Here is a 26,702-nt window from a genome sequence, read left to right on the forward strand (position 1 = left end):
TTCTAATACACTAAAAGAGGAAAATCATCTGAAAGTTAAAGATAGTCATAGTTACTTCTATTTAAATATGATTAAAAAGTCATTTTTGCACTCATTTTGTTTGGTGCACCATGTGTCTCGTTCCCAAAAGTCAAACATAGTCTCTTTTCTGGGATTTGTGGAAGACTGAGCTTGCTGAAAGGCTACAAGGCAAACCAGTGATATGTTATGATGGTTAAAAAAAAAAAGTTCAGGTGGCTTCTGGGTCACTTCCAGGAGGAATCTAAGAGTTTGTTTGTGTTACGGCCTGGATGGCTTCTTCAGGGAGCACGGATGGATCGCTGAGAATGGACGTGGTAGTGCACAGCTGGCGAAGAGTACTTAGGACCACTGAAAAACAAGCCCAAATGAATTGCATTAAAACAAATGGTTGATATTTGCACAAACAGATGCCCGTGTGCTTTCCATTTAGAGCCGCATGTAGTTTGCTCTGATTTAATCTGAGTTTTGGTTGACTGCATGACCTGGTCAAATTCAAATCAAGCATCAGCATAAAGAAGGTGATTTTAAGTCACTTTGAATGTGACATGGTCATTGGTGCCACACTAACTGGTGTTAATATCACAAAAACCGCTGGGATTTGCCTCTAACCAACCATCTCATACAGAGAACAAACTATAAAATACTACAGAGAGTGAGCGGCTTGTTGATGCCAGAGGTCAGAAGAGAATGACCAATCTGCTGTGAGCTGATTGAAAAGCAAAAGTAATTTATACAGCCACTGGTTATAGCCGATGTATGCAGCACTTTTGAAGCAGATGAACTCCAGCAGCAGAAGATCATATGTAGTGCCACTTCTGTCAGCTAACAGGAAACTGAGGCTACAGTTCACAAAGACTCTCACAAAAACTGGAGAAAAATGTTGCCTGGCGTGATGCATCTTGATTTCTGCTGCAGTATTTTTACAGTAGGGTCAGAATTTGGTACAAACAACAAGAAAACCAGCTTCATGTCCTGCCTTGCTCCAATGGATCAGTTGTGGTCTAATGATGGGGATGTTGTAGACATATTCTTGGCACACTTTGGGCCCCTTACTACCATTTGAGCATCATTTAAACTTCTCAGCCTCCATTAGTATCGTTGCTGACTATGTCTACCTGTAGGGGATGTTTCTCATGGCATGTAGACTCTGAAATGATATATACTGGTATACACTATATACTTGTACTACAGTGCTTTATATTTTAGGGAGTGCCCATGTTAAGCAGTCGAAACATACACAAATTATTTGTGACCAGTATACTTAGGTCAGGTTTGTGACATATTGGTAGATTATAGCTTTGACAGCCCAAACTGAAGTCTGAAGTTACCATAAATTAGTGAAATTGATAACTTTGGCATTACAACTCCTTTAAAGCCATAAAAATATCAAGGAGGACTAATTGCATTTTGCTGCAAAGCTGGCATAACAACCATGATCCTGACGCTTTAACCTGACCTTGGCCATAAAGCTGTCAAAATGAGCTATAAAGATGATGGACGATGAGGTCTGGGAAAGTTGTGTAAACTGACACATTGATCAAAGTAAGACATGAATAAATACATCTAATGTGTAACTGTTTTTAAAGAGAATGATTTCACACAAATTGGGAAAAATTTAATCAAAGTGGAAATTAAAGTCAAATTTTGGGAGCTTACATAACAAAAAGAGGAGAAGCCGTAGATGCCTCTCAATATAAAGGAGCCTCAGCCCTGACAAGTGTGGGTATGTTTGTCTTCATCTTTCATCTGTCTGTCTGCTGTTGGCACTTAAGGCGCTACACCCCGGGGATTGCTTTGCGTTGTCTTGCTGTTCTGTGTGTTGTGATGCTGTCATGCTGTTTATAAGACTGTTGTGACCTCTGTGTACCCATCTTCTTAAGACTGCTTCCAACAGCATAACACGCCATGTCACAAATCTCAAAAAGTTGCCTCTGTTCATCAGGACGTAGCATTTTTAGTGGAAGAAAATGCTATGTAATAATCAGATGCACTCATTGTAATTACAACAAAGTTACTGTGATTACCCCTCAAGTGAGTTATCATATCGTTCAAAAACTGTGCTACAATGTTGAATTTCCTGTTGTGTCATGGTTGTGTGATTTCTGATTAAAAGGCAGGAATATACAGAGATGGTGAAAGATAGGGCATAGTCAAAGCTGTGCAGATGGAAGAAAGTCCCTTTGGGGTCAAAAATCATCCAAAAGTGCTGATCCACTTCTCTTGCAAACAGTAGGTGGAATGAAGACGTAAAGGACTTTCCCCCCCACTTGTATGTCAGAGCATGTCGGTTATTTTACTTACTGGGTCTGAGTGCTGGAAGCGAGCAGTGACGATCCAGCCATTGCAGCGTGGTCTGACAAAGCTCTGCTCTGCTTGCTGTTGACACCATCCCATTGAAAGAATCAAAAAGAGGCTTGATAATGATGCTGAACTGAATGTATGACAGTCAAGGAGGAACTTTAAATCTGATTACACAACTTATCAAAATAGGCTTTAAATGTAAAAGGCCAAGAGGTATTAAAAATGCAGTGTGTGGTTTTGATACAGTTGAAGTCTTATTATCAACCCTACTACATTATTGACCTGGAGAGCAAAGGTAAATAAATACCTGAAGGTTTCCCTACTAGGATGCTAGGTTCTCTCTCACACACATATATACATAATACAGGGTTATTAAGATATATACTGAGACAAACAAGCTGATCTACACTACAGCAGCAGTGATCAATGAGATGCTTGGCTACAAGTTGAACATCCACAAGGAGCAGTACCCTCCATTGGAGAAGGAGAGTGGTTAGCCAACTATCAGAACTGCAGGGAGGTACTTAAGAAGTACAGCGAGCTGTCCATACCTAACACTTTGGAAACTGCCAAGAAAAGACTCACAACTTTGGCCAGCTGCTTGAAGAGGTAAACCAGAGAGATAGAAGGCAGAGAATAAAGTAGCTGTTCTCCACAGAACCAGCCAAGGTGTACTTTCAGTGGCAAGGGAACAATATGAGAGCAGCACCACCAAGGCTGGAGACGGAACAATACTGGAAGAGCATATGGGTAGCAAAGCTCATTGGCTAATGAATTTAAGAGAAGACTAGAAGAATAGATTACAAGAAGGCCGATGACTCAATGTCCCACACTTGGATCCTGGAATGCCTAGAACTATACAAGATCAACAGGACCCTAAGAGCCTTCATCAGGAACTCAATGGGGATGCATCTGCATCGGCCTGAACCCCCTCAGTGAGATCATTGACAAGACTGGCTACTAGGGTTGGGTGATTGGACGAATATATCAACTATCGGTGATCGTTTTCACAAGGGCGATTTATTCATTTATTTGCCCATGAGCAAGTTTGCTAATGATGATGGAGCTAATAGAAGCAGTCAACAAAAAAAAATAAAAATAAATAATAGCGCTGTTTTAACAGCACCCTCTTTTATTCGTGAGCAAATGCACCTTCCTCAGAGTGCGCCCAAATGCTTGTTGATGGAGATGGGTTTAGCGCGTTAAAATTTTTAATCATGTTAATTGTGATGACCGCATTAATGCTGCGCCAACGCTGACAGCCCCAATTTTTCTGGGGAAATTAGTTCATCCATGTTTGGACTTCTTCTGTATTATAAACATGAAATCAGTCTGTGCATGATTACACGGAGGATATGTGCATGCGCGAATATATCGCCCATCATCGATTATTGGACTGACAATTGTCGGCTGGAAAATTTTTATATATCACCCAAACCTACAGGCTACAAATACTGACTGTGGAATGGAGCAGTTTTCAGCCACCTCCTGTATGGATGACATCAAGCTGTATGCCGAGAGTGAACAAGACATCAATTCACTGATCCACACCACCAGGATATACAGCAGTGACATCGGAATGTTGTCCGGCCTGGAGAAAAGTAGTTTGATGATAACATAGAGAGGGAAGGTAGTAAGAACTGAGGGGGTAATAACACCTATGCCCTGCCTGTGATCAGACCCTGCTGGGATAATAAGCTGGCCAGAGGAGGAGATAGAAGCCACTGATATCAAGAAAAGGAAGCTCCTTACCATGCATGCATGCATGCATGCAGGGTTTCACCTCATGTCCAGCATCCTGAGGCTGTATGCCAAGCAGAAGGAAGGAGGCTGGGGACTGGTGAGTGTCAGCACCACAGTCCAGGATGAGGCAACTAACATCCATGGCAAACAGAAGGAGACAGCTTATAATGACAGATGTAGCAGTTCCGAATGACAGCAACATCAGGAACACAAGAAACTTAAGAAATTCCAAGGGCTCAGAGAAGGGCGGGAAGATGTGGAGGGTGAAGGTTACAGTGGCCCAGCAGTTATGGGAGACCTAACATCCGAAATAGAAAAAGTAAATAGACCTCCCCTTTTCTGTTTCACATCCTGACTGAACAGTCTCCACTGGTTTTAAAAATAATAAACATCCTAACAGCTGAACAGTTTTAGTGGCTCGCTTTCTTTCCCATGTTTTGGCTCAGAACTGTAGTTTGTCCTGGACTGGAGTCAGAGCCATTCATACACATGTGGAGGTGGTCATTTGTGAGCCTGGAGCAATATTTAGTTTGATTATATTTACTTTGTAGAAAACCTTGCATTTGTGTGTCAAGTCAAATACAGTGGAATAGTCACTTTTTACAAACTGCTCCTTCAGGATCACATTTGTTAGGAGATCGCCTGATTGGATGTGTAGAAGTCCAGCATTCAGCCATTTAATCCTCTATTTTCACTGTCCAATGTTTTTGTTTTTTGCACCAGCACCATTTGTTACTTATTTTTCTCTCCGTTTTTTTTGTCTCGGCCTTCTCCAGCACAGTCGTCTGTATCACTCCCTGTCTTTTTTCTATATTTGTCACTTTCTTTTCACTGTCTTTTCAGCTGTTGGCACTGCAGAGTCCCCGTGTGTATCCCCCGGAATGCACAGAGTTGATTGGCTAAACGATATCATGTGAGATAGCTAAGTCACATCCGATTGTTCTGCGTGTTTCTTCAGCCACTGAACCACTGCTGTAAAGACCAGAAAACCTGCACCAGTTAAAACAGAAGCATCCCATCAGGTTTTAAATCTGTTTTGGATATAGGTCCGGGTCCGAATGGGCCTGAAAAGCAGCCCGCATGCTAGTAACCTGCACTACAGCAACAGGGCTAAAACACAAGAAACTTTATCTGGGATAATTACTGCTCCTAAAAACAAACTCCCTGCTTCAGAGTCACTGGTGATAAATTAGAAGAAACCAGACAAACGCAAGGAATTTATTTTCTTTGGGTCTTTTCTTAATAATTGAGAAATTTTTAAGGGGAGAGGAGGTGCAACTGTAGAATATTAAACTGAATAAATAAATAAAGATTCCCCTTCACATAATACAAAGTCAATACAGATCTATAAACTCTTCTGGTCTTGTGTGAGGGGAGGCTAATTGGACTCTGGTAGATAACAAACAAACCAATCCCTCTGCTATCTGATACAACACAGTACCTATTTATTTTAGGTTATTTATATATGAATACTTTTAATATTTCATGGACTGAAAACTTTGAAATTTAAAAGCTGTATGAGGCACCAGTTTTATCTAAACCCTTCTTAAGAAAATAACTTACGCGTAACTTCTCCTGTCGGAAGCCTGCTTCTGCCTCTGCTGTGTATTTCCTGCAACTTATCATTCAGATCTCAGTGAGGTGCCTCTCTTTCTAGTTTCAAGTGGGAGACACAAAAGCCTCCCTCAAAAAATAAAAACTGTTACATCAGCTAGCTTGTAGAAGGATACAATCCAGAACTTCCAGTTCTGAAGTGTGCGGTTCTTCACATATTCATTAAACTTCTCTTGCATGTGGTCGAGGCGATGTCGTCTCATCGGTACGCCCGTCACAGGAAGCTGCTCCTGACACAAGCTGCAGTGAGGAAAGATTTCAGAGTTAATACATCAGATCGCTGTGCATGTTTAGTACTGTACTGTGCATAAGTCTCGAGCCACTCTTTACTTCCTTACATTTTGGTCGGTGCAGCAATGTACTGAAACCTGTGCAAACATACCGTATTTTTCGGACCATAAGGCGCACCGGATTATAAGGTGCATTAAGTGAAACAAAACAGTCAGATAAATCAAATTTTACTCAACTCATTCTTCTTGCTTCCTCCACTTCTGTACCATTGATTAATTAATATTGAATTCTCTCACAGCTGCTCTATTCCCATGTCGGTGCAGTATATTAATGACTAACTTCTAGTGGTGTGTGGATCGATACTGAAATATTGATTCCTCCGATACCACTTATTTATGTTCCAGAATCGATTCTCATATTAAAATATCAATATTTTACTAATTTGGGGTAAATTTTTAGTTTATCATTAACAGGAACACAGTGGAAAGAAACTATATCATTTGGATCGTCTAACTTGGAAGGAACTACTTCCTCTTCTGCCTTTCATGGTCATATGCGAAATACGGTTGTATAAATGTGTCGCAGCCCCTTGGCGTGCACACTCACAACAACGGCTGAGCGTAAACAGTGTCATGTGTGGACGTATTTTACCTTCACAAACAGCCAAGACGTGGTTTGCGATACATGTGGCAAGACAGTGAGGTGTTGTGGCAACACCACTAACCTCGTCAAACACCTCAGAGTAAATCATATCACAGAATATGAGAAACTTATGTTGAGGTGAACTGGAGAGGAGTGGGACAGGTCCCGCTAGGGCGAGACAGACATCTCTTGCGGAGTCCTATAGTGCTGCAGGCAGGCAACGTGTTCAAATACACAACCTCAGGTTTTTTATGTCTGTATGGTAATTCTGCATTATTAAGCAATAAGAACAAGTAGTCTGATGTCCTGTGACCATTATGAAGCCATAATTTAAAATATAGTGGTCCCTCGTTTATCGCAGGAGTTACGTTCCAAAAATAACCTGTCATAGGTGAAATCCACTGCGTTATAGCGAGGGACCACTGTACAATAAAACATTACATTTTTGTATAAAGTATCAGATCAGTATCGTGGATACCACCCTGAAATTTTCTTGGTATCGGATCTGAAAGGAAAACAGTACATCACTACTAATCTCATATTGTGGATGGATTATCTCAGTTGTTCTACTGACTGAAGTTTGGTCCGTTTACAGAATCCTACCATGTGATTGCATTTGTCCCTAAACATCAGGAACCCTCACGCTAGCTTTTATAGAGTGGAAAAAAGTTAGCGTTTATCCTCCAGCTTCACTGTGTTTATGTTATGCTAACGTAGCTGTGTCGCCAGCGATTACGTAGCACATCATTTAGACGGTGATGCCACAGTGTTCGTTTGACTTTGGGACCTGAAACAGACGGAGTTTTGGACCCAGATTACTCCACGAGACTCCTGACTACGGTAGTCATAATGCTCCGGCAATCCACCAAGCTGCATCGGCACATTCAGCAGTGTGTTTGGGATCACTGTTATGATGAAAAAGCTGTTGCTAATTAGATACAGTGGTGTGAAAAAGTGTTTACCCCCTTCCTGATTTTCTCTTTTTTGTGTTTGCCACACTTAAAGGTTTCAAATGTAAATTTTAGACAAAGACTACATAAGTAAACCCAAAATGCATTTTCTAAATGAAGATGTTTATTATTAAGGGGGGGGGAGACCTACACATGGCCCTGTGTGAAAAAGTGATTGCTAAACAACTTTTTCATTTTTTAATGATATGACTTGGTTAGACTGTATTATCTAAGTCATAACAAACAAAAAAGGGGATCAGATAATTTATTTTTAGTGACAAAGTGCCTAAAGACACAATTTAAAACTGATTATTTTTAAAGTTGTAGGCGCTTGATTCAGGTACCTTTGTATCCTTGAATGATTCATAGTTCAGCGTTAAGTAGCTTAAACAAATAAAACATGGCTCTGAAAATGGTCATGTGCAAGAACTGGACTGAAAAAATGTGAAAAAGCAGCCAATGTCCAAAGATAAACTTTGAAAAAACATCAAAAATCCAGGAGAACTATTACTCAAGACCACTGTAAAAACTCTGGCTCCTTAGAAGAAAAATTGAAATATAAAAGACTTGTGCACAGTGCTCAATGTTTAAGACATGATACAAAATGTTTAAACATACCTAATGGAGGTGTTGAGCTCCTCAATCTCCTCTCGTAGTCTCTTAACTTCGTCCTGCATTTGTTGCCTTTCCTGCTGGAGCTTCATAATGTGCTCCACTGTCTTCTGTAACGTCACTGCATTACTGATCTAAAAGCACAAAGTTAATAAATATGTTTTTAATTAACAAATCAGGCATTAGAGGCAAACATGGTTCTGGACATTTCATGATAACATACAGGTACGCCTGCTTACATTTGATTGGGACTTTAGAGCAGGAACCAGGTTGCAGAGTGTCTTAAAGCCAATATTTATGTTTGATCGCCTCTTTTGCTCAGCAGATATGTGTGTGGTCCTCCGGATCTGTCATACAACAGCACAAAGGATTAGACAGTATTATGGAGATTGTATGCAATGTTAAAAAGAAACATCGGAAATGCCCCATGACGGTGTAATCCGTGCATTAAGGTCAATCTCAGTTAATTAAGATGTTTTACATGTAAAGTTGGATTTCAGTCCTATTCAAACATGATCAAACTTATTTAAGTTTGAGTTTTATGTTTGAAAACACACGAATACAAACCTGAGGTTGCTCGTTCTTCACCAAAACTGGACTGGTACTGCTGATTAATGACTGTGGGCTGGGTAACGACTGTGGGCTAGGAACCTGATCTAACCCGCAGGGCGACCTTTGTCCAGATTGTGGCTGATTAGGAACTGAAAAGAAAAGGAACAAAAAACAAAACAGGTTTTAACACGTTGTGGAGGTGAAGTTTAAAGTAACTTTCTGAATTAATTCTCACCAACACTGCAGGAACCCTTCTGATTTTTGCAGCTAGAGGAAAATGATTTTTCTTTGGGAACAATCGTCTGAGACTTCTGAGGCTGAGGCACGACGTGAAATCCAGATGCCTGAGATACATGAAAATATCCAAAAAATAAATATAAAAACATGAAAGAAACTTTGCAATAAATATCAATCCTCTTTACTTAAAGAAAAAATAAAAAATAAAAATAAAAAAGACGGCCTTCGAACAAATTTCACAAATATACAGGTGCCAGACCAGTTAAGGATTTAAAAACGTGGCAATTAGTGTGGCAAGAGATGTGTGCGTAAACAAATACCTGCAAACACTATAAAGAAGCGTGTAAATTAATCCACAAAGATATGAGACACTGAAGATGGCACAGAAAATGTACTTTAGGTTATTGCTGCTAAATGTGATTCTGCAAGCTATAGAATCACATTTCTCACACTGCTTCTGCATTTTGGTTACATTTTTCCAAAATAAATTATCAAACAACATGATTTCTCATGTCTTGTTGTTCATCTGAGGTTGTACTTACCTAATTTTTAAGACATGGTAAAAATTAGATTTGTTTTGTTATAATATGATATAAAACCTTACAATTTATTTATTTATTTATTCATTTAACAAAACTGTAGGAAATAAATTCAAACAATAAGCTGCAAACATACCGGTCCAAGAGCAGGAGAAGTGATGACCACACCTGTGTTAGGGACCAAATCTGCTTTCAGTGGTGTGGGTGTAACAATCACAGCATTGGCATGACCTGGGAAAGGGCCTGAGAGGATTTACACACACATACACAAATGTTACAGAGTGATCTGAAAGCTCTGTGGGAAATCTAATCATAGGATGTATATAAAATATGGTTGTAGCCACATTAACCTCGCTCATTGGTTTGTGGACAGGAGCTCTTGAGGCTTTTTGAAACCAAATGTGACAAACTGTGGATGTGACCTAGAAACTAGGGTACAGTTTTTGCTTATCTATTATCTTCTTTTCAATCAAAAGACAACCTCACTCTACTGCCTAAACCCAGATCTTTACTCTTTTTGACTCTAACGGAGACCCAAGTTTAGTGTAGTTTAACTTTTTATCGTCATTGTACTTTGCACAATAGTACTGTGGTGGATTTTTGTATGATAACTATGTAACTATATACACTATATATCTATGTGCACTGAACATATATATTTTAACTTTCATGTAGAGTCTTAAGCACAAGACATTTTGCTTCACCATGGTATATTAAGGTGGTACAGTAACAGGGCAGTTAATGTAAGGGGAGAGTTGTCCTGAATAATTTACTCTCCGGTAACTAACCTTCCCTAATACACACTCAACGTCTTTCATGCAGCACAACCAAAACAGTAACATTGTAACAGAGATCCTGAACACATCACGATAAAATACACACACACACGCACACACACAGAGAAGTGTTTTAAGAACCTATGTAATTATAAAATAAGATTGTGAAGATTTAATAATTAGGGTTAATGTGTGATGTTTGACCGTGTCATGACCTATTGTGATAAGCCAAATCGAAAGGGTAGTCAGAGTCCTGACTGGCCTTTGGCCTAGACCTTGGCCGCTACCTGACCCCTGCAGCTGTGTTTGGCTGGAAGGCGGGTGGGAAAGTTACCCAGCAGCAGGGGGCGGGGATACGGGTCCCTATATATTAGGGGACCAGTGGACACCCCCAGTACTTTTTTCCCCTCTGCTGTTTCTCCTTGTCCGTCTCAGAGTTGCTCTACTGTCTGTGCTCAAGGCTGTACACCCCGGGGTTTTGCTTTGCTTGCTTTCTGCTATGTAATTCTCTTGCTAGATTTCTGTATGTATTTTTCCTGCTGTTCATATGATTCAGTGTATTAAACTCTGTTCCAAGAATTCTACTCTTTTCCAGAGCATCTCTTGATTTTAATTGGATCTAAAGAGGTTGGATCTCCACATCGTTGGTGGGAGAAGGTTATCAGGATGGCTTCAAAATCTGCGACCACAGTACAATGAAACTGTAGCTCTGTAGTTTACAAAATGAAGCGACTGATATGATGAGCTCATCAGAAACATTTTGCTAAGCTCAAAGATCAAATAAGTCTTGGTTTTCTACAAAAGGGTGATTCGCCTCCTCCTGGCTTAGGCTACTTCCACACTGGCATTTCAGACCAGCACACTACATCTGTCTTTTAATGTCATCGATGAGTATAACCTCCTTTTCAGCAGCTTTTCCTGATACATCTTACAAAGATTGTCATATTTAAAATGAAAACATCTATACTTGAAATAACTACCTCAGTGTACTTTTTTCCTTAAAACTCTAACACAAGTGAAGCTACAGTAACTCAAATATGTGTGTTACAACATTAAGTCATTACATTAGACATACTGTAGCGCTACCTTGTGGTGAAAATGATAATTTTACATTTCTATTTTACAGATATAAAATACTGATCTTGATTTTAGAAACCACAGACCTGTGAGGATGATCTGAGACGAGGGAAGGGTGTTAGCAGGAGCGATCCTTGGCATGGGCCGACTTTTGTTGGCACTGGGTGGCTGTAAAGGTCGAGGCAGAGCAAAAGTCTGAGTTTGCTGTACAGAAGTGGCAGCCAGAGGAGCCACGGTTTGGAGATGGGATGGGTGACCTGGCGCTTGTGCAGATAAGGTGCTATAATCCGAGCTGTGGCTGAAGGTGGTGGCAGAGTCACTCGGCGTGACAGAGGAGGCTGTGTGCGTAATCACAGATGCCGCTACAGTCTCATCCAAGACTGAGGTGTTGTTCAAGGGTGAGGTAACCATGGGTGCTGCTGAGGCCATGTCCTGACCTGGAAGGCACTGTACCAGAGGATCATGTGATAACGGCTGAGCGACAGAGGGAACCTGACCACTGGGCGCCACCTGCCCAGGGAACAAGGACATGTAGTTGTGCGCATAGACAACATCGCTACTACCGCCTGACTGACTGGCCATGGGAGAGGGGACAGACATGGGGCTAGAAGGGGAGATGGGGTTGGTTGTCAGCTGCATGGAGGACATTAACTGGGCCTGGCAAGGGATGAAAAGGAAACAAGCACACTTAGTAAAATATGACACAGAGCAGACACACTTCTGTGGTTTATGACAGTAAACAGACTGTCTGATGACACATCTGTTATACCTGCTCTTTAACTAACGGTAGTAAAAGTTTCAGGAGTGGATCCATGATTTATAATACTAAATATTCTGAATAATTAATAACTGACCTCACTGCTAACTGATCCTGTACCTTAATTTTCATTTGAAGTTTCTACTTTATTGAAATTTTTATTTTAAAAATATTTTCACCTTATTTAGATTTTTGATTTGCTTCATACTGAAGTTTATTTTTGAGCCACACTATTTTATTCATTTCACAGGTCATAGTTTTAACAGAATTATTAAGTGCTGTACCAAAGGATTATTTATGGAGTATTTAAAGTGTAGTACGTGTCCTGTCTTCAAATACTGGTTTTCTAAAGTCAATTACAGTGAAGTACAGTGACAGGACTATGACAGTGTGCATATATAATTGTCAAACAAGCTTCTTGTTTTTTTAAACAAGTTCACTGGACACTTTATTAGGTACAACTATTTCAGAATGAGGAGGAAAAGTGATTTAAGTAATTTTGAACGTGGCATCGATGTTGATTGCTCTGAGTTTTTTTAAAAACTGCTGACCTGCTTGGATTTTCCCACAAAAACATCTGTAGGGTTTACAGAGAATGATTAAAAAGGTAAAATATCCAGTTAGCAGGAGTTCCTCTGGGTGAAAATGTCTTGATTGACGTCAGAGAAAAATGGCCAGATTGCTTTAAGCTCATAGAAAAGCAACAGTGACGCAATACCCCAAGGTATACAAAAGAGCATTTCTTAGAGCAGCTGGTCTGCAGCAGAAGACCATCATATAGACTCACCAATATGAGACAACAGAAAAAAAACATGTTGCCTAAGCTTTGATTTCTGCTGCAACATTCGAGTGGTTGGGTCCAGATTTGAGGTAAGTAACATAAAAGCAATGATCTATTGTCTATCAGTGGTTCAGGCTGGTGGTGGTGGTGGTGTACACTTTGTACCGACTGAGCACCGTTTAAATATCACAGCCACCAGATCTCCATAGCACTGGTGGTTGAACAGGAGTTTCACATTATGGATGTGCAGCAACTCTGTGACACCTTCATGTCACTTTTGAAAGTGTCTGCTGGTTCAACCAGGTTCAGGTTTCACGAACGCTGCATATCTTTTTCATGGCTATGATGAGCCTTTATACTGTCTGAGTTGCTAAAATTCATACAGGGACCCAGAAACAATTAACCGTGGACCCAAAAGATACACATTTTTTTCACTAAAGCCAAGTCATGGCTGATTAAAAAACTTTTGAGAAACTTCAAGGAGGAAGGTATGAAAAAAAAAGCCAAATATTCAGAGCTATTTAGAGTACACAATTTTATTGAAAATTTTATGAATTAAATGTTAATCAGTTTGAGCAAGTCATGTATGAAAGTGCTGTGTAAACAGTTTAGTAATATTATTATGTTACTTCATTGTTTTTGTCTAACTACAGTAAGGCAGAAAGTTGGTGGCAGACGTGGGAGAAATACAAAGAAATTTTAAATCTAAGACAATAAAAAAAAAAAACTCTCCTTGAACAGACTGTTTTTATGGTGGTGTGTGTTAGGGACTGAGCCTTGGATCTGTGTTTACCTGTGACTGAGAGCTGCTGCTGGGTAGAGGGGTGACAGATGATGCAGTGGGGGAAACAGAGGGGAAGGCGGGCTGACGGAGGCTGTGAAATAAGTCTGGAACAAGAGTCTCTATGTTAGCTAGAGGTTAGTAAAACCACACTACTTTTTGCGTTAGGCTAGGTCAACTGCTGTAGCAGAGTTACTAGAATATGTGTGCTTGATTTCTGTACAGTGTGCACTATTAGTCTGTGTCAAGTCCTAATGCAGCTGTGGGTGGTGCTTTACTGTTACCTTGCAGTGGATCAAATGAGTCCATGAAGTCCAAGTTAGGCTGTAACGGGATGAGTCCTGGTTGGATCATGTCAGCATTCCCTGCATGAGCTTTGGACAGGAGAGGCAGAGTTATGGGGAGTAAGGGCCACGGCATGGCTGTGTTTATGCAAATATAAGAGACCCAGTTCCACAAGCATATCTTTTCTTGATTTTCTTACCAATCTCCCTCGGATTAGGGAAGGGTATGGGCTGGTGTGAGGCCAGCGTAGAGAACAATGTGTCTGTAAACTCAGACATCAAAACGTCCATATCGAAAAGGTTGTCCATCTCCATGGGGGCAGGCGCTTCAGTAATCATACGACGAGTCACACAGCGTGCAGCGGCCTCTTCATCCTGATAAAAGGAGACACGGAGCATGTCTGGAGAGACTTCCCCAAACAGGGATAACTGCTCCTCCGGCCCCTTTGAGCGTTCAAAATGCAGTAACCACACCAGTTAGCAACACACAAGCATGCAGCATCACGTAGTATTGTGAACTCCTCATTTACATGAACTGTGCAAAAGTTTGATGGGAAATTTCATTTTATGCATTTTAGATGTTTGGTTTTTTTAAACGATACAAGCTACAATTCAGTCTTTTAAGTGAAGCCTAAAAGATTAACCTCGATCTACATTCAAGCAGGCTGCTAATTTATTTATTTATTGTTTACATTTACTTTTCCATGCTGTCAAACTCAAGACTGACATCATTACTCTAGTCCAATCATTTTCTTCTATGACCCAATCAGCTTGCTTCCTGCATGCTTCAGATCTCAGTGCTCTTCTGTCATTGTAATGTCAGACTCGAATTCATGCACTTCCACCTCCCCCCCGGTGTCTCAGAGCCCCATCAAAGCTTCCATTTCCCTCTTCACCACCATCAGTCTCTAGATCTTAGAGGATCCTGTCCAAACTCCTGTCACTGCTGGGTCACTGCTCCGCTGTTCCACAGCCTAATCACTAAATAGCTTTTATTCAAATTCTGTATCTCGTAAATCATTTGAACTTGTCCGAATGATCTCTCCATACTGAATACTTTTTCAACACATAAAAAGCAGCTCAAAACATCCATCCGTCCATTTTCTTCTGCTTATCCGGGGCCGGGTTGCGGGGGTAGCAGCCCAAACAGAAAAGCCCAGACCTCCCTCTCCCCACCCACCTCCTCCAGCTTGTCCGGGGGAACACCAAGGCGTTCCCAGGCCAGCCGAGATATATAATCTATCCAGTGTCCCCTGCCCCAGGGCCTCCTCCCGGTGGGACATGCCTGGAAGACCTCGCCCAGGAGGCATCCTTGTCAGATGCCCGAACCACCTCAACTGGCTCCTTTCGATGTGGAGGAGCAGCGGCTCTACTCTGAGCCCCTCCCAAATGGTCGAACTTCTCACCCTATCTCTAAGGGAGAGGCCAGCCACCCTTTGGAGGAAGCCCATTTCCGCCGCTTGTATCCGTGATCTCGTTCTTTCGGTCACTACCCACAGCTCGTGACCACAGGTGAGGGTAGGGACATAGATCGACCAGTAAATTGAGAGCTTCGCTTTTACTCTCAGCTCTCTCTTCACCACAACAGACCGTCTGTCGAGCTCTCACTCCCTTCTCCTGTCACTCGTGAACAAGACCCCAAGGTACTTAAACTCCTCCACTTGGGGCAGGAACTCGTCCTCGACTCAGAGTGGGCACTCCTCTGTCCTCTGTGAACATTGTTCCCTCGCTGATATAGCCTGCATTATTTTGGCTTCATCTTTGAAACGGAAAACACATTCCCATCCCATTCCTTCTTTTCTCAGCAACAGGCATGCAATGGCCAGCCCCCAAAATAAGTCACCACCTGGATGTAACTACACAAAAAGCCAAGAGTCTTCCAATAATTGGATAATTACTGCAGTGATTACTATGTTTCAGCTTGCAACATGTTATTTGACTGTAAATGATGCAGCGATTAGCTTCTCATTTCTTAAACAGCCACGTTGAAAAATCTATCCCATACTCATGGAAATTGTGTTACTCCATTTCAGCCAAATTATTGTCCTAGATCAAGCAAAGAAAAAAACTGAAAAGGGTAAAACTGAGTTAAATACTGTCTAATATACTATTAAATCAAAAGAAATCCTGAACAATCATGTCTGGAAAAACATTTGGAGAAATTAAATCTTAAAAAAGTAAATAAATAAACATTAGAAGTCATTGATATGTTGATAACAGTAAAAGTAACAGCATTTCCACACATGATGAGAAGAGAACTAAAGGGACTGAAATTAAACAGCTGTGCAGCTTCGAGAAAACCACTAATTAGTGAGACTAACTGGGAAAAAAAAAGACTTCATTTCGCTATGGAGCACAAACATCGGACTCATACCAATACTAGATGAAGCAGGGTAAGAAGAGAAATGGCTGAAGTAATGCATCCATGATCCCTAGTGGAGGTGGTGTTGTGATCTGGGGTTGCTCCGGTTGTTCAGGCCTATTTAAGCAATGTTTTAGGTCAGCTGACTACCTGAATATACTGAAATGCCATGCTCACTGAACCAGAGAGTGATACGGCTGTAAGTCATACCACCTTTAAGCTCAGGGTAATAAAGCTTATTGCTGTATGAATGTGTGTGTGAGTTGAGCACTCTGCGTCATTAGGAATGTGCTATACAAATACGAGTCCACTTACACATATGAGCAGACATTCACAGCACTATAAGCTGCCACTCGAATCGCATCAACACAAAACCTTTGTTGGTGAAAAATTCATGCAACTGTTGATAGAAATAAATGCCCTGAGATTATTTACTGAAAAGAGAAAACGGCTTATTAAAATGTCACCATGGCAAATGTGTGCCGTCATTAAAGCTACAGGTAGTCAAATAAAATATCAGTTTGTATGACTTTTGACTGGACACTGTACGTCTTCACGGAGGAAGTACTGAGGACAGATGAGTGGGGTTTTATATCCATATTCACTCACATCAAAACAAAAATAAAATGTTTTAGGCTCCACAAAGAGCTCAAATTTTATCATGAACTGCGTCTGGGATTGCATGAAGGAACAGAAGCTGACATAAACCCCCAGAAAAACAGTTGCTGTTTTAAAGTGAATGATCACTAACACCAAATACAGATTTTATTTTGGGCTGAAGTTTGAGTAAAACTAATAAACAGGTTCATTTTCTTTAAAGCTCCACTTTAAATTTAACACCTCAAACTTTTGCACAGTGCTGAATGGGTGAGGATGCCACCATACCCGGCATGTTGGTCCTTTCACATGGTTGTGTGATGTAAAATCATCACACAACCACATCCATTTATAGTCAGCATTACAGCACAGGTAGCTGCTCCAGTATTCTCCTGAACCATAGGTTTGACACTCACACCTCGACATCAGCGCTCATGTCTAAACTCCACAGTTTGTTAAAGTGCCCTGACACTGTTAAGCAGTGGCTGGCAGGTGGATGGTTTTCTTCAGTTAAATTAAGACAAAACTAAAATAATTATCTTTGCACAAGAATAATGCATGTCTGGGATAAATGAGACACCTGGACCTCTTGGTTATTTGGCAAAATTCTCTGTTAGGAACCTTGGCATAACGTTTGATTCTGGTTTTACTCAGAATGTGAGTTTATGTGACCAGTTGTTTGTCTGCTTTGCTAATCCAGCCAGAGGTCCTGCTCTGCCTAAACAGTGGCTTTCCCACTGGATTATAGAAGCCATCTCACTGGTGTACAGCACCAAGAGTCTTGCTTTGCCCCAGGGTGTGATTGTTCATTCCACCATGGGAATGGAAACATCATGGGCTCTTTTTGAAAGGGCCATGATATTTGTGCTGCAGCTAGTTAGAACTGAACAAAAGTAATGCCCATCATTTGGATGTCACAGCCCCTTTGGTGGCTCATGATGTCCTTTCTGCTGGGTCTACCACACGCTAAAGCGCTGGCGGTCTGATTCTAGTTCGGTGGCTGCTCTGTGGGGCGTGTAGAAATGTTCCATACCTGTGTGCTGTACCTAGTGAATCAACTGAATCGAATGAAAGGGAATGAACGGTTATATCTATAACTTCTGTTCCCTGAAGGAGAGGAACAAGGTACCGCCACGCAGCTTGGCTCGTTGAAGAGCGGATATCAAACTGAGGGATGGCTGTGATGACTGGGGGTATGTGTGCAGGTGTCGCGACACACATTTTGTCGTGCACATCGAGAAGTGCACGACTGGCGGAAATGATGGGAGAGGTGACAATATTCCACATGCCGGGTATAATGGGACCCTGAATGAGTGAGTGAGTGAGTACATAGTTTTACAAGCTAAATTAGATGCACACAATCATAAGTGCCTTGTATGCATAGTCACAGATGATCTTCTAAGTACAAATAATTTCAAGTTGACTGGGTTAGTGTGGTTTCATTTCATCAGTATCAATATCTGGCTGAACAGATGTTAGATGTTGACACTAATGATTATGTTAATATTAACGTCTTGTTAGTGACCTAAGCATGTTGCAATGCTGCATACCTTAAGTAAGCTCGAGAGGTCGTCATCCTTGTGTTTCTGTAGCTATAAAAGAGTTCACAAGTTCAACATTAAATAAATATTTATGCTTTATGGCCAAACAACATGTCTACTAAAATTTCTCAGCATCTTTGTAACAGAAACAATGTTTCAGTAAAACTATACTGCACCCTTTTCTTAAAGTATGTTCTCCATTTGTGGTATTCTCTTATGACAATTTCAATTCTTCTTTTCCAGCATTTCCCCTCTGCAGCGATGGCCTGGAAAAGAGAGAAGGCAAGAGATAGGAACTAAAACGAAGCCTATGAGAAGCATATGGTACAAAGAAAGGAAGCAGGAAAGGAAAACAAACATCAATTTCAAGAAAGTGGTTTGAGTGTCTGGACAACTGGATGATTTCAGTGAAAAGAAAAAACAAGTCTCTGTGCATCTCACAATGATCACAACTTCTTCATCTTTACCTCAGGACGAGGGATGTCCAGGTCCATACTTCCATCAAGTGGTGTCACAAAGTGACAAACAGGATTCGATCTTTTCTCCACATCTGGGGTTTGAAAAATAACTCAAGTTTAAAATAGAGAGTTGGATTTTTCCATCTTAGAAAAAGATATTTGCAGAATATGAAAAAAAACAAGCAACATAACAGGTATGTACAGTTAGGGTTCCCATACATTCATCATGCACACGAATGTCAAGGTTATTTTGGTCCCCTAATGACTTCTTCAAACTGCTATTTTTCCAGGGTGGAATGATTGTACTGCATACATCTCTGGTGATTTAAAAACAGAAAACAAAACAAACTAGAATACGCTCATTTCTAAACGACTGCGTCTATATATTTACCCTTTTCTTTTTCCACCGTAGAAAAAGAAGAGTTCAACGAATTGACCAAAGGCCCAAAATTGCTTCAACATTTATACCCACGATGAGTGGATGTAACATTTTGACTACAACTGCAAATGAAAGCTTCATTGTTAAAATAAATAGCTCTATTTGTTTAGTTATAACTCACCCAGCTCAGAAACACTTGACCCAGATTTAGTTTACTTAGTGATGTAAATGAAAGTTACTATTAGTCACTTCCACAAATCAGGCGTCACCTGTGGTGACCTTAGATTCACATCAAAGTGTATTTAAGACATGCAGTTTTCAGTTTTAAGTCAGCTATCGCCAGGCTGGTATAACTTTGAAATATATTAGCCAAAACATAGTGGCTCAGCTTGCAAAACATGGATTATAAGTGTAGTCCGTGTGCTTCTCTGTTTACTTTTCATTTTTTTCTAGAATTAGGTTTACTGCATGTCTGGAAAAGTGGCTAAGCCTCTGCTGTAGTAATGACTTTCAAGAAACATCTTCACATGTGATAAAGTATTATATCAGAAGGACCACAAGTAGCTATTTATAAACACAAATAGAAGCTTGAACTATAATTTCAGTGAGAAAAGCATGCTGACATGTCCTAACCATGATACTAATAGTCCATTCCAACAAAGCGTTTTTAAAAGCAGTATTCAGGTCAGTACATGTCCCACAAAATGTGTAAAAGATTTCAACAGTGATAATAAGAGAGGTTGATTACAGGTTTCTCCAAACCCCTTCACTCTGCTCTCACATTGCTGGATCAGCCTGTGTATGAAAGGATACTGGAGACAGAAGATCAGAAACTGTCTCTAAGATCTATTATGGTGGAAGTAAGACCGGCATGACATCCTTTCCATTCCCTTTAGTATCATTATTAAGTGCATATCTCATCCTATCCTGTATTTCTTTGTTGTTTGTAAATGGCTTCTAATTTATCTGGTATAGCAAGAGATTTTTATGAAGCCCATCAAACACATACTGCTGATTCCACACTTCCTGTGCTCTGACCTGATTTCCCCCCAGGATCTAAAGTCACATGAAAAACAAAGTTTTCACAGGCTCTATGCAGTCCTGTGAATAACTATACCCTTACTGCTTAGATAGCTTTAAGAAAGGAAGGCACTGGAAATCAAATGCACTTGATTAATTAACTGATCATCTGCAAAGCTCACCTGGAGCATTCAGGTGTATATTAACATAATCCCACAATCCAAAGGGAGATGTCCCAGAAAAAAGTCAAACAATAAAAATAAATAAATAAATATATATATATTTTTTAAAACACACAAAAAAAACCTCAAGCCTACATCTCAGACTCTGCAGGCTTCAGTTAGCATGTTAAATGTTACATTTAGATCACTTCAAAAGCACTGAACAAGCACAGCTTGTTTGGAACGGTTGCCAGGAGAACTCCTCTTCTCTCTAAAGGAACATGTCAGCACAGCTTGCAAAGTTTGCAAAATAAACCAAACACAGACACCTCACACTAACTGTCAGAGTGCATTCTTGATACAAATGTGAAGCCATCTGTTCAATAGCTAAAGCTCAGCTCAAACTTGGAATTGAGGTTTTCCAATGGCCCAGTCAAAGTCCAGACATCAACCTGACTGAAATGATGTGCCAGGACCTTAAGAGAACTGTGCACAAATGAACGCCCGCAAAACTGACCTGAAACAACATTGTGAAAAAAAAAGAAGAAGAAAAAAAAAAAAAAAAGAGCGGGCCAAATTTCTTCACAATAATGTGAGAGGCAGATAAATTCACATGCAAAACAAGTACTTCAACATAGAGCTGCTAAAGGTGGTTCTACGAGGCACTAAATTATGGGTGTAGTTAGTTTTTCAAAGCCTTTCATGTTCCTCCCCTTCTTATGCATATTGTTTTAGATCTTAATGCAGTTTTTGTAGTGATTAAAACTAGTGTCTCATTAGAAATTACACATTGGAACAATAATTGCTAAAATTTTATAATGGGGGGGGGGGGGGGGGGGGGGGGGTTGGGGGAAAAACCTGACAGAAAAAAATAAGTTGATAAGTTCAGTGCTATGAGTAGACACAACACTGCTTAATCCCTGGAGTTATATGCCTTTTTTATGCTTTAGTGTCATATATAGCAGCATTAAGTCGCTTAATAAAATTATCTCTTTGAAAAGGGTGAGGTAGAATTAATGGACTGAAAAAAAAGCAGCTGCTGTCCACAGAAAAACTTTGAAAGACTTTTAAGCCTGGAGAACTACTGCTTAAGACCACTTTAAAAAAATTACACAAAGGTCCAGAAGCAAAACTTAAAGAAATGAGGAGTGCCTCTAGACTTCCACAGTACTGTATTAGGCTTCTTAGTCAATCATTTTGTGTTGAATTCTTTTTCTTTTAAACATACATTTATTTCCACTTTAATTAGCTGAAAACCAATTAAATAGGAGTGAAACTAAACATACCTGGTGCAAAATTCATTTGGGAAGAAAAGAGCTATGCAGTTAGAGAAACTAAGAGCAGCACATCAAAAGAAACCGCAAAACAGTAATCACTTCTAAAAATAACTGGATTCTATGATTGATTCAAATTGTGTTACACTGAAGGCAATGTTTAATTAAATATTAACCAAAAACAGTCACTTTCACATTTTGTGTATGAAATGAAAAGCACTGTGGAACTCTTACATTGGATGTACCAGGCTCGCCATATGGCGTTGTTCAGGCGAATCTTGTCTCTCCAAAGCAGTTTTAGCCCTTTGAAGTTCTTCCACTTTGGAGACACCAACTTACCACTGAAAAGGAAAGAAAAACATCAGTGAAATAACTGTAAGACCAAACCAAAACCTTTAAAATACTGTAAGAATAACCTGCATTAGCAAATCACAAACAGTTTTTTTCTTTGATTAATTGATCATGCACACGTTAATCACGTATCTTTTTCAGGTGAAATGATCACAGGTTTTTTTAAAGCCTAATAGTGATACTTAGAGGCTATACTGATCCAACACCCATCAATTAGTAAAAAAGTAAGGGAGCACCATCCTCTGACAGGAGTTATGTGTCTGACGAAAGAGTTTCACCAACTGTGCGGCCTAAATTTGGCTAATTATATTTGAACAGAGGTGGGCCGCAGGACAAAATGTAAATAAATAAAAATGTATAATCACATTAAAAAAGGTGTGAAAATAAACCACATGTGTTGTTCGCCTGCTCAACCCGTGACTTATGTCTAACCACAAGAGCGGGAAAGCAAAGGCAGACAAGAAAAAGGAAGCCTGTTTAAAGTCATGCTTGAGTTACAAGTTATACAACAAGATGATGGCAGCTGCTCCTGCTGCTTACGCAAACAGTAACATCACTAATACACAGACACACACACACGTCGGTAATGTTGAGACAAGTGAGCACTGGAGGAACTCATCTGTATGTGCAGGTATGTGTACAGCATGTGCGCTTAATGATTACATCACAGTAACGATTCTGTCTGTTCAGTGTCACATAAAAACAAGATGGGAGAGTCAAACAATCAATGATAAAAATCACTGACGCTTCGTGGACTTAAGGGGTGCAGGTGTACCATTCTGATATCCGAGTGCTAAATTGTAAAAAGACTGACCATTAAATTAAAAAACAACAACAAAAAAATTTCCAAAGCGCCTTAACGAGGAAATGTTTACTACAATCCAAAGGGGTTGGCTCACAGTTTCCCGTCTTTCCATTCTTCCTGTCAAATTTTACAGTCTGTCTCTCTTGACCAATTCTTTTCCTTTCCATCATTTGTTTGTTTATTTACTGTACTGAGTATTATTTACTGTACTGCACACTGTGTGAGTCTTTTGGAGCATATACAACCGTTTCAATGGTAAATGCCCTTTTGCTGAAATAAACCCTCATCACTTACAACAAAAACAACAGAACAGTAACTGTATCTTTAAATAATCAGGGCAAAGGAAATCCTCTGAGCAACTGGCACCTCAAACATAGCTGTAAACAGAAAACTATGAGTACGGCCACTATTACTATAATGTACCATTATAGGGACCATCTTTAAACCTTCTTCTTTAAATCTGCACAAAAGCACTGCTTTTATGCAAACATACAATCAATAATCCTATTTATTGATTGTAAGTTTGCAAATTCTACCTTTTCAGAATAACAAGGTGCTTTATTTATCTGATTTAAGTATTGCATGGAGGCATTATCTTGTAATAAGAGCTGCATGGAACAACTGGCAATTGAGTTATAGTGATTGTCAATTAATTTTATAAATCCCTGCTCAGGCATAACTGCTCAACATTGTCTGGATCTGTAATTGAACTGGAAACTTGAGATGCACAGTTTACACGAATAATTGACATATTTTTGGCTTTAAAATGAATCAACTATTGATGAGAAATAAATATTTTTAATTCTGAAGCACTTATGTGCTACACATATGATGATGGCACAGAAATCAGATTTTAAACTAAGGCAAATTTTGATGTACAGGCCTGAGCCAGGGTCATGGTGGGGGTGTCCTGTTCTTTTAATCTGATATGTCACCAAGTCATATAAACTCATTTTATAAAACCACCAGTCTGCTGGCTATGAAGGAGAATGCTAGTTTTAAGAGCCTTCTGCATTGACTTCATACCAAGTAGAAATGTCTTTAAAACACAGTCCATACCTCTACTACAACCACAGAAGCATGTGCAGCTTTGTTTACAGTTCAACTCAGAGTGCTGACATGATCAGTATGTTTGATTCATCCCACTAGCGCACAGGAAAAATTGCCATGCTAACTTCATGTCTAATCAGCGAAGAAACAATAACAAGTACAGTCATGTGAAAAGGAACGCTTTTACAGGACTCTGCCCACAGACTAATTACGCCCTATGATTCAACGGCTTGTAGATCAACCTTTTTGTAGCATTAACTCCAAGTAATTGTTTGCTGCAGGATTTTATCAGTCACTCATACCATTGTGGAGAAGTTTTCACCCACTCTTCATTACAATGTTGCATCAGTTATATAAACTTTGCAGGTATTTGTTTATGCACAAGTTTTTTCTAAGTCCTGCCACAGCATTTTAATCGGGTTGAGGTCTGAACATTGACTGGGCCATTTGCAAAACCTTGATCCTTTCCTTTTTCAGACATTCTGTTGTTGATTTGCTGCTGTGTTTTCCCATCCTGTTATCAATGAGAGAAGAGACTTTTTCCAAACAGGCCGTCCAAACAAGCTATACTTGTTCAGTCTTTTTCTATTTCTGTCATTAACTTTAACATTTGACATTTCAACTGAGACCTTTAGAGTCTGAGACATAGCTCTTTGTGGTTTTTGCTGGTTTTACGAGCACTGGTTAATCTGAGGTGAATTTTCTGGGATGTCCATACCAGCAAACTGGCAAAACTTCTGCTTTCATAAAGGTGCTCACATTTACTGATGATCTATAAAACCTGGCTGCTACTTTCCTTCATTGTGGCAGCAGTAAGGGTGCTTTTAGGTTTTAACAGGATTGCACAGAGTCCTGTGAAAACTTCCTCTTTCACATGACTGTAGATAAGCCTGCCACAAAACAAATTAAACTTTTATAAACATCCACTGTGCACAAGGGTCAGCATAACAACATATCTAGTTGATTCCTGCATCCAGATTTTTTGGTTCTAGGGTTCCTGGATGAGAAAACTGCAAAACTCAATGGGGTTAGTAAGAAGGGATGAGGTACAACTTAATTTAAGTAGGAACAATTTAATTACCAGAGCCCTGAAATATTCTCTAACGACTATAATGCTAAACATTAATGTGTGGTCACACAGATAGGACAATGTGGCTTGACTCAGCAATGGTCAATATGGCTCTCTCTCTCTCTCTCTCACACTCACACACACACACACACACACACACACACACACACACACACACCACAGTAACGGTTCTGTCTGTTCAGTGTGAGATAACAACAAGATGGGAGAGTCAAACAATCAATGATAAAAATCACTGACGCTTTGTGGACTTAAGGGATGCAGGTGTACCATTCTGATATCTGAGTGCTGAATTGTAAAAAGACAGACCATTAAATTAAAAAACAAACAAAAAAAAAATTCCAAAGTGCCTTAAGGGGAAATGTTTATTACGATCCAAAGGGGTTGGTTCACAGTTTCCCGTCTTTCCATTCTTCCTGTCAAATTTTACAGCCTGTCCCTCTTGACCAATTCTTTTCCGTTGCATCATTTTTGCATGTATTTACTGTACTGAGTATTATTTACTGTACTGCACACTGTGTGAGTCTTTTGGACAATGCGGCTTGGCCAGAGTAGAACTAGAGCAGAACAGAGTAGAACTGTCTCAGGTGGTAGAGTGGATGTGTGTGTTTTAGTTAAGTCACTGTATGTGTGTGTGGTTGAGTGAATGCGAGTTGCAGTAGTTAGTGCTAACTAACTTTTTTAAGAAGCACCCAATCAAAAGAAAGTAGTCTTACTGGAAAGGTGGCCTACATTTCTACAAAATAAAAAATACTGCAAATTCACAACCCGGTGATGTCATGTAGTATAATATGAGTTGCAGAGGATATTTTTTTAGCAATTTACACAATTCAACCTAAATCCCTACATAATTAGATGCAGGGCTTGTTTTTTCTCCGTGTCTAGTTCCTTGATCTAAGTAAGGCTTCTACAACTATCTCCAGGACCACACTCCCTACAAAATCATGATCATCGAGCAGGAAGTTAAAGGAAGACTCGTGACCGCATGCAGTCGCCCCATGCCTGACTCTGCACATAGAGGAAAGCTCAGCGTGGAGGAGTGGGTGAGGAGGAGCTAAAGTGAAAATGAATAGTCCCCATGTGTTTACATAGTTCGCCATAACTTACCTATACGCCAGAGTCATGCACTCAAAGAGCTTCGTCAGTGAGGCGTCTATGGAGAAGTGCGACGAGCTCGCTTTTCCAAAATGATAGGTCTGACACGTTTGTTTGTTGACAGTGTCGAAGTCGTAGCCTTTCTTCGGCGGATGCTCGGTGTGGGGCGAGGACACCATGAAGTGTCCGCTATGGATGATCTGAGACTCCAGTCCTTCTGCCTTCCTCAGCCCTAGGTGAGTCTCCTCCGTGTCCGAGTCGTCATCCTGCTCCTGCTTTATGCTCGCGGAAGGGCAACGATATTTGTGCCGCAGGGACACCTCGCTCATAGCCATGTCGATAACTCACCAGACAAATGGCTAAAGTTAGCCAGCAAGCTAGAACAATAAAACTCTCCCTTTCATGAGTCTCTCCGGAGAACACGCCGACCGTTAAACTTCACCAGCTTCACGCCGCGGAGTCGAGGCCCTCGGTTCACTCATCGCTAAGCTCGCTGTCGGTCATTAAACTCCCAACTTAACTTGTTGTCTTGAGTTGACGTAGCTACGAGTCTCAACCACCAGCTGACGAGAAGCTGCTCACTGGACCCTCTGCCCAGAGCAGGAAGTTCCTGTCGAAAAGCGC

General features: G+C 40.3%; 1 protein-coding gene across 2 annotated transcripts; it reads right to left on the minus strand.

Moving 5' to 3' along the window:
- On the minus strand, positions 1–26,655 carry mlxip (MLX interacting protein). Of its 2 annotated transcripts, none has more exons than XM_085367337.1 (17): positions 26,091–26,655; positions 21,925–22,031; positions 18,866–18,948; positions 18,575–18,664; positions 18,408–18,449; positions 14,099–14,273; positions 13,899–13,988; positions 13,627–13,721; positions 11,382–11,952; positions 9,579–9,685; positions 8,902–9,010; positions 8,682–8,815; positions 8,354–8,461; positions 8,121–8,248; positions 5,796–5,919; positions 2,323–2,452; positions 1–369 (listed from the first exon to the last, which is right to left on the minus strand). In XM_085367337.1, exons 1-17 carry the CDS (start codon positions 26,411–26,413, stop codon positions 263–265), a joined length of 2,523 nt encoding a protein of 840 aa, XP_085223463.1. In that variant the 5' UTR covers positions 26,414–26,655; the 3' UTR covers positions 1–262. The 2 variants fall into 2 exon arrangements, with proteins under 2 accessions (XP_085223463.1, XP_085223462.1); XM_085367336.1 differs by having other exon boundaries at positions 14,099–14,342.
- Positions 26,656–26,702: the final 47 nt, after the last annotated feature.

Source organism: Diplotaxodon limnothrissa, linkage group LG12 (assembly GCF_057381915.1).
Source record: "Diplotaxodon limnothrissa isolate DT_005_m linkage group LG12, D_limnothrissa_male_GT1.1, whole genome shotgun sequence".
Taxonomy (NCBI): domain Eukaryota; kingdom Metazoa; phylum Chordata; class Actinopteri; order Cichliformes; family Cichlidae; genus Diplotaxodon; species Diplotaxodon limnothrissa.

Bases quoted from the DNA above. Each gene is read 5' to 3' on its own strand.
- mlxip (XM_085367336.1), bottom strand. From the start codon at position 26,413: ATGGCTATGAGCGAGGTGTCCCTGCGGCACAAATATCGTTGCCCTTCC. The intron at 22,032-26,090 runs GTAAGTTATGGC...TTTCCTTTTCAG, and splicing joins TGCATGACTCTGGCGTATAG to TGGTAAGTTGGTGTCTCCAA. The intron at 9,686-11,381 runs GTCTGTGGTTTC...AAATCCTCTCAG, and splicing joins GTCTCAGATCATCCTCACAG to GCCCTTTCCCAGGTCATGCC.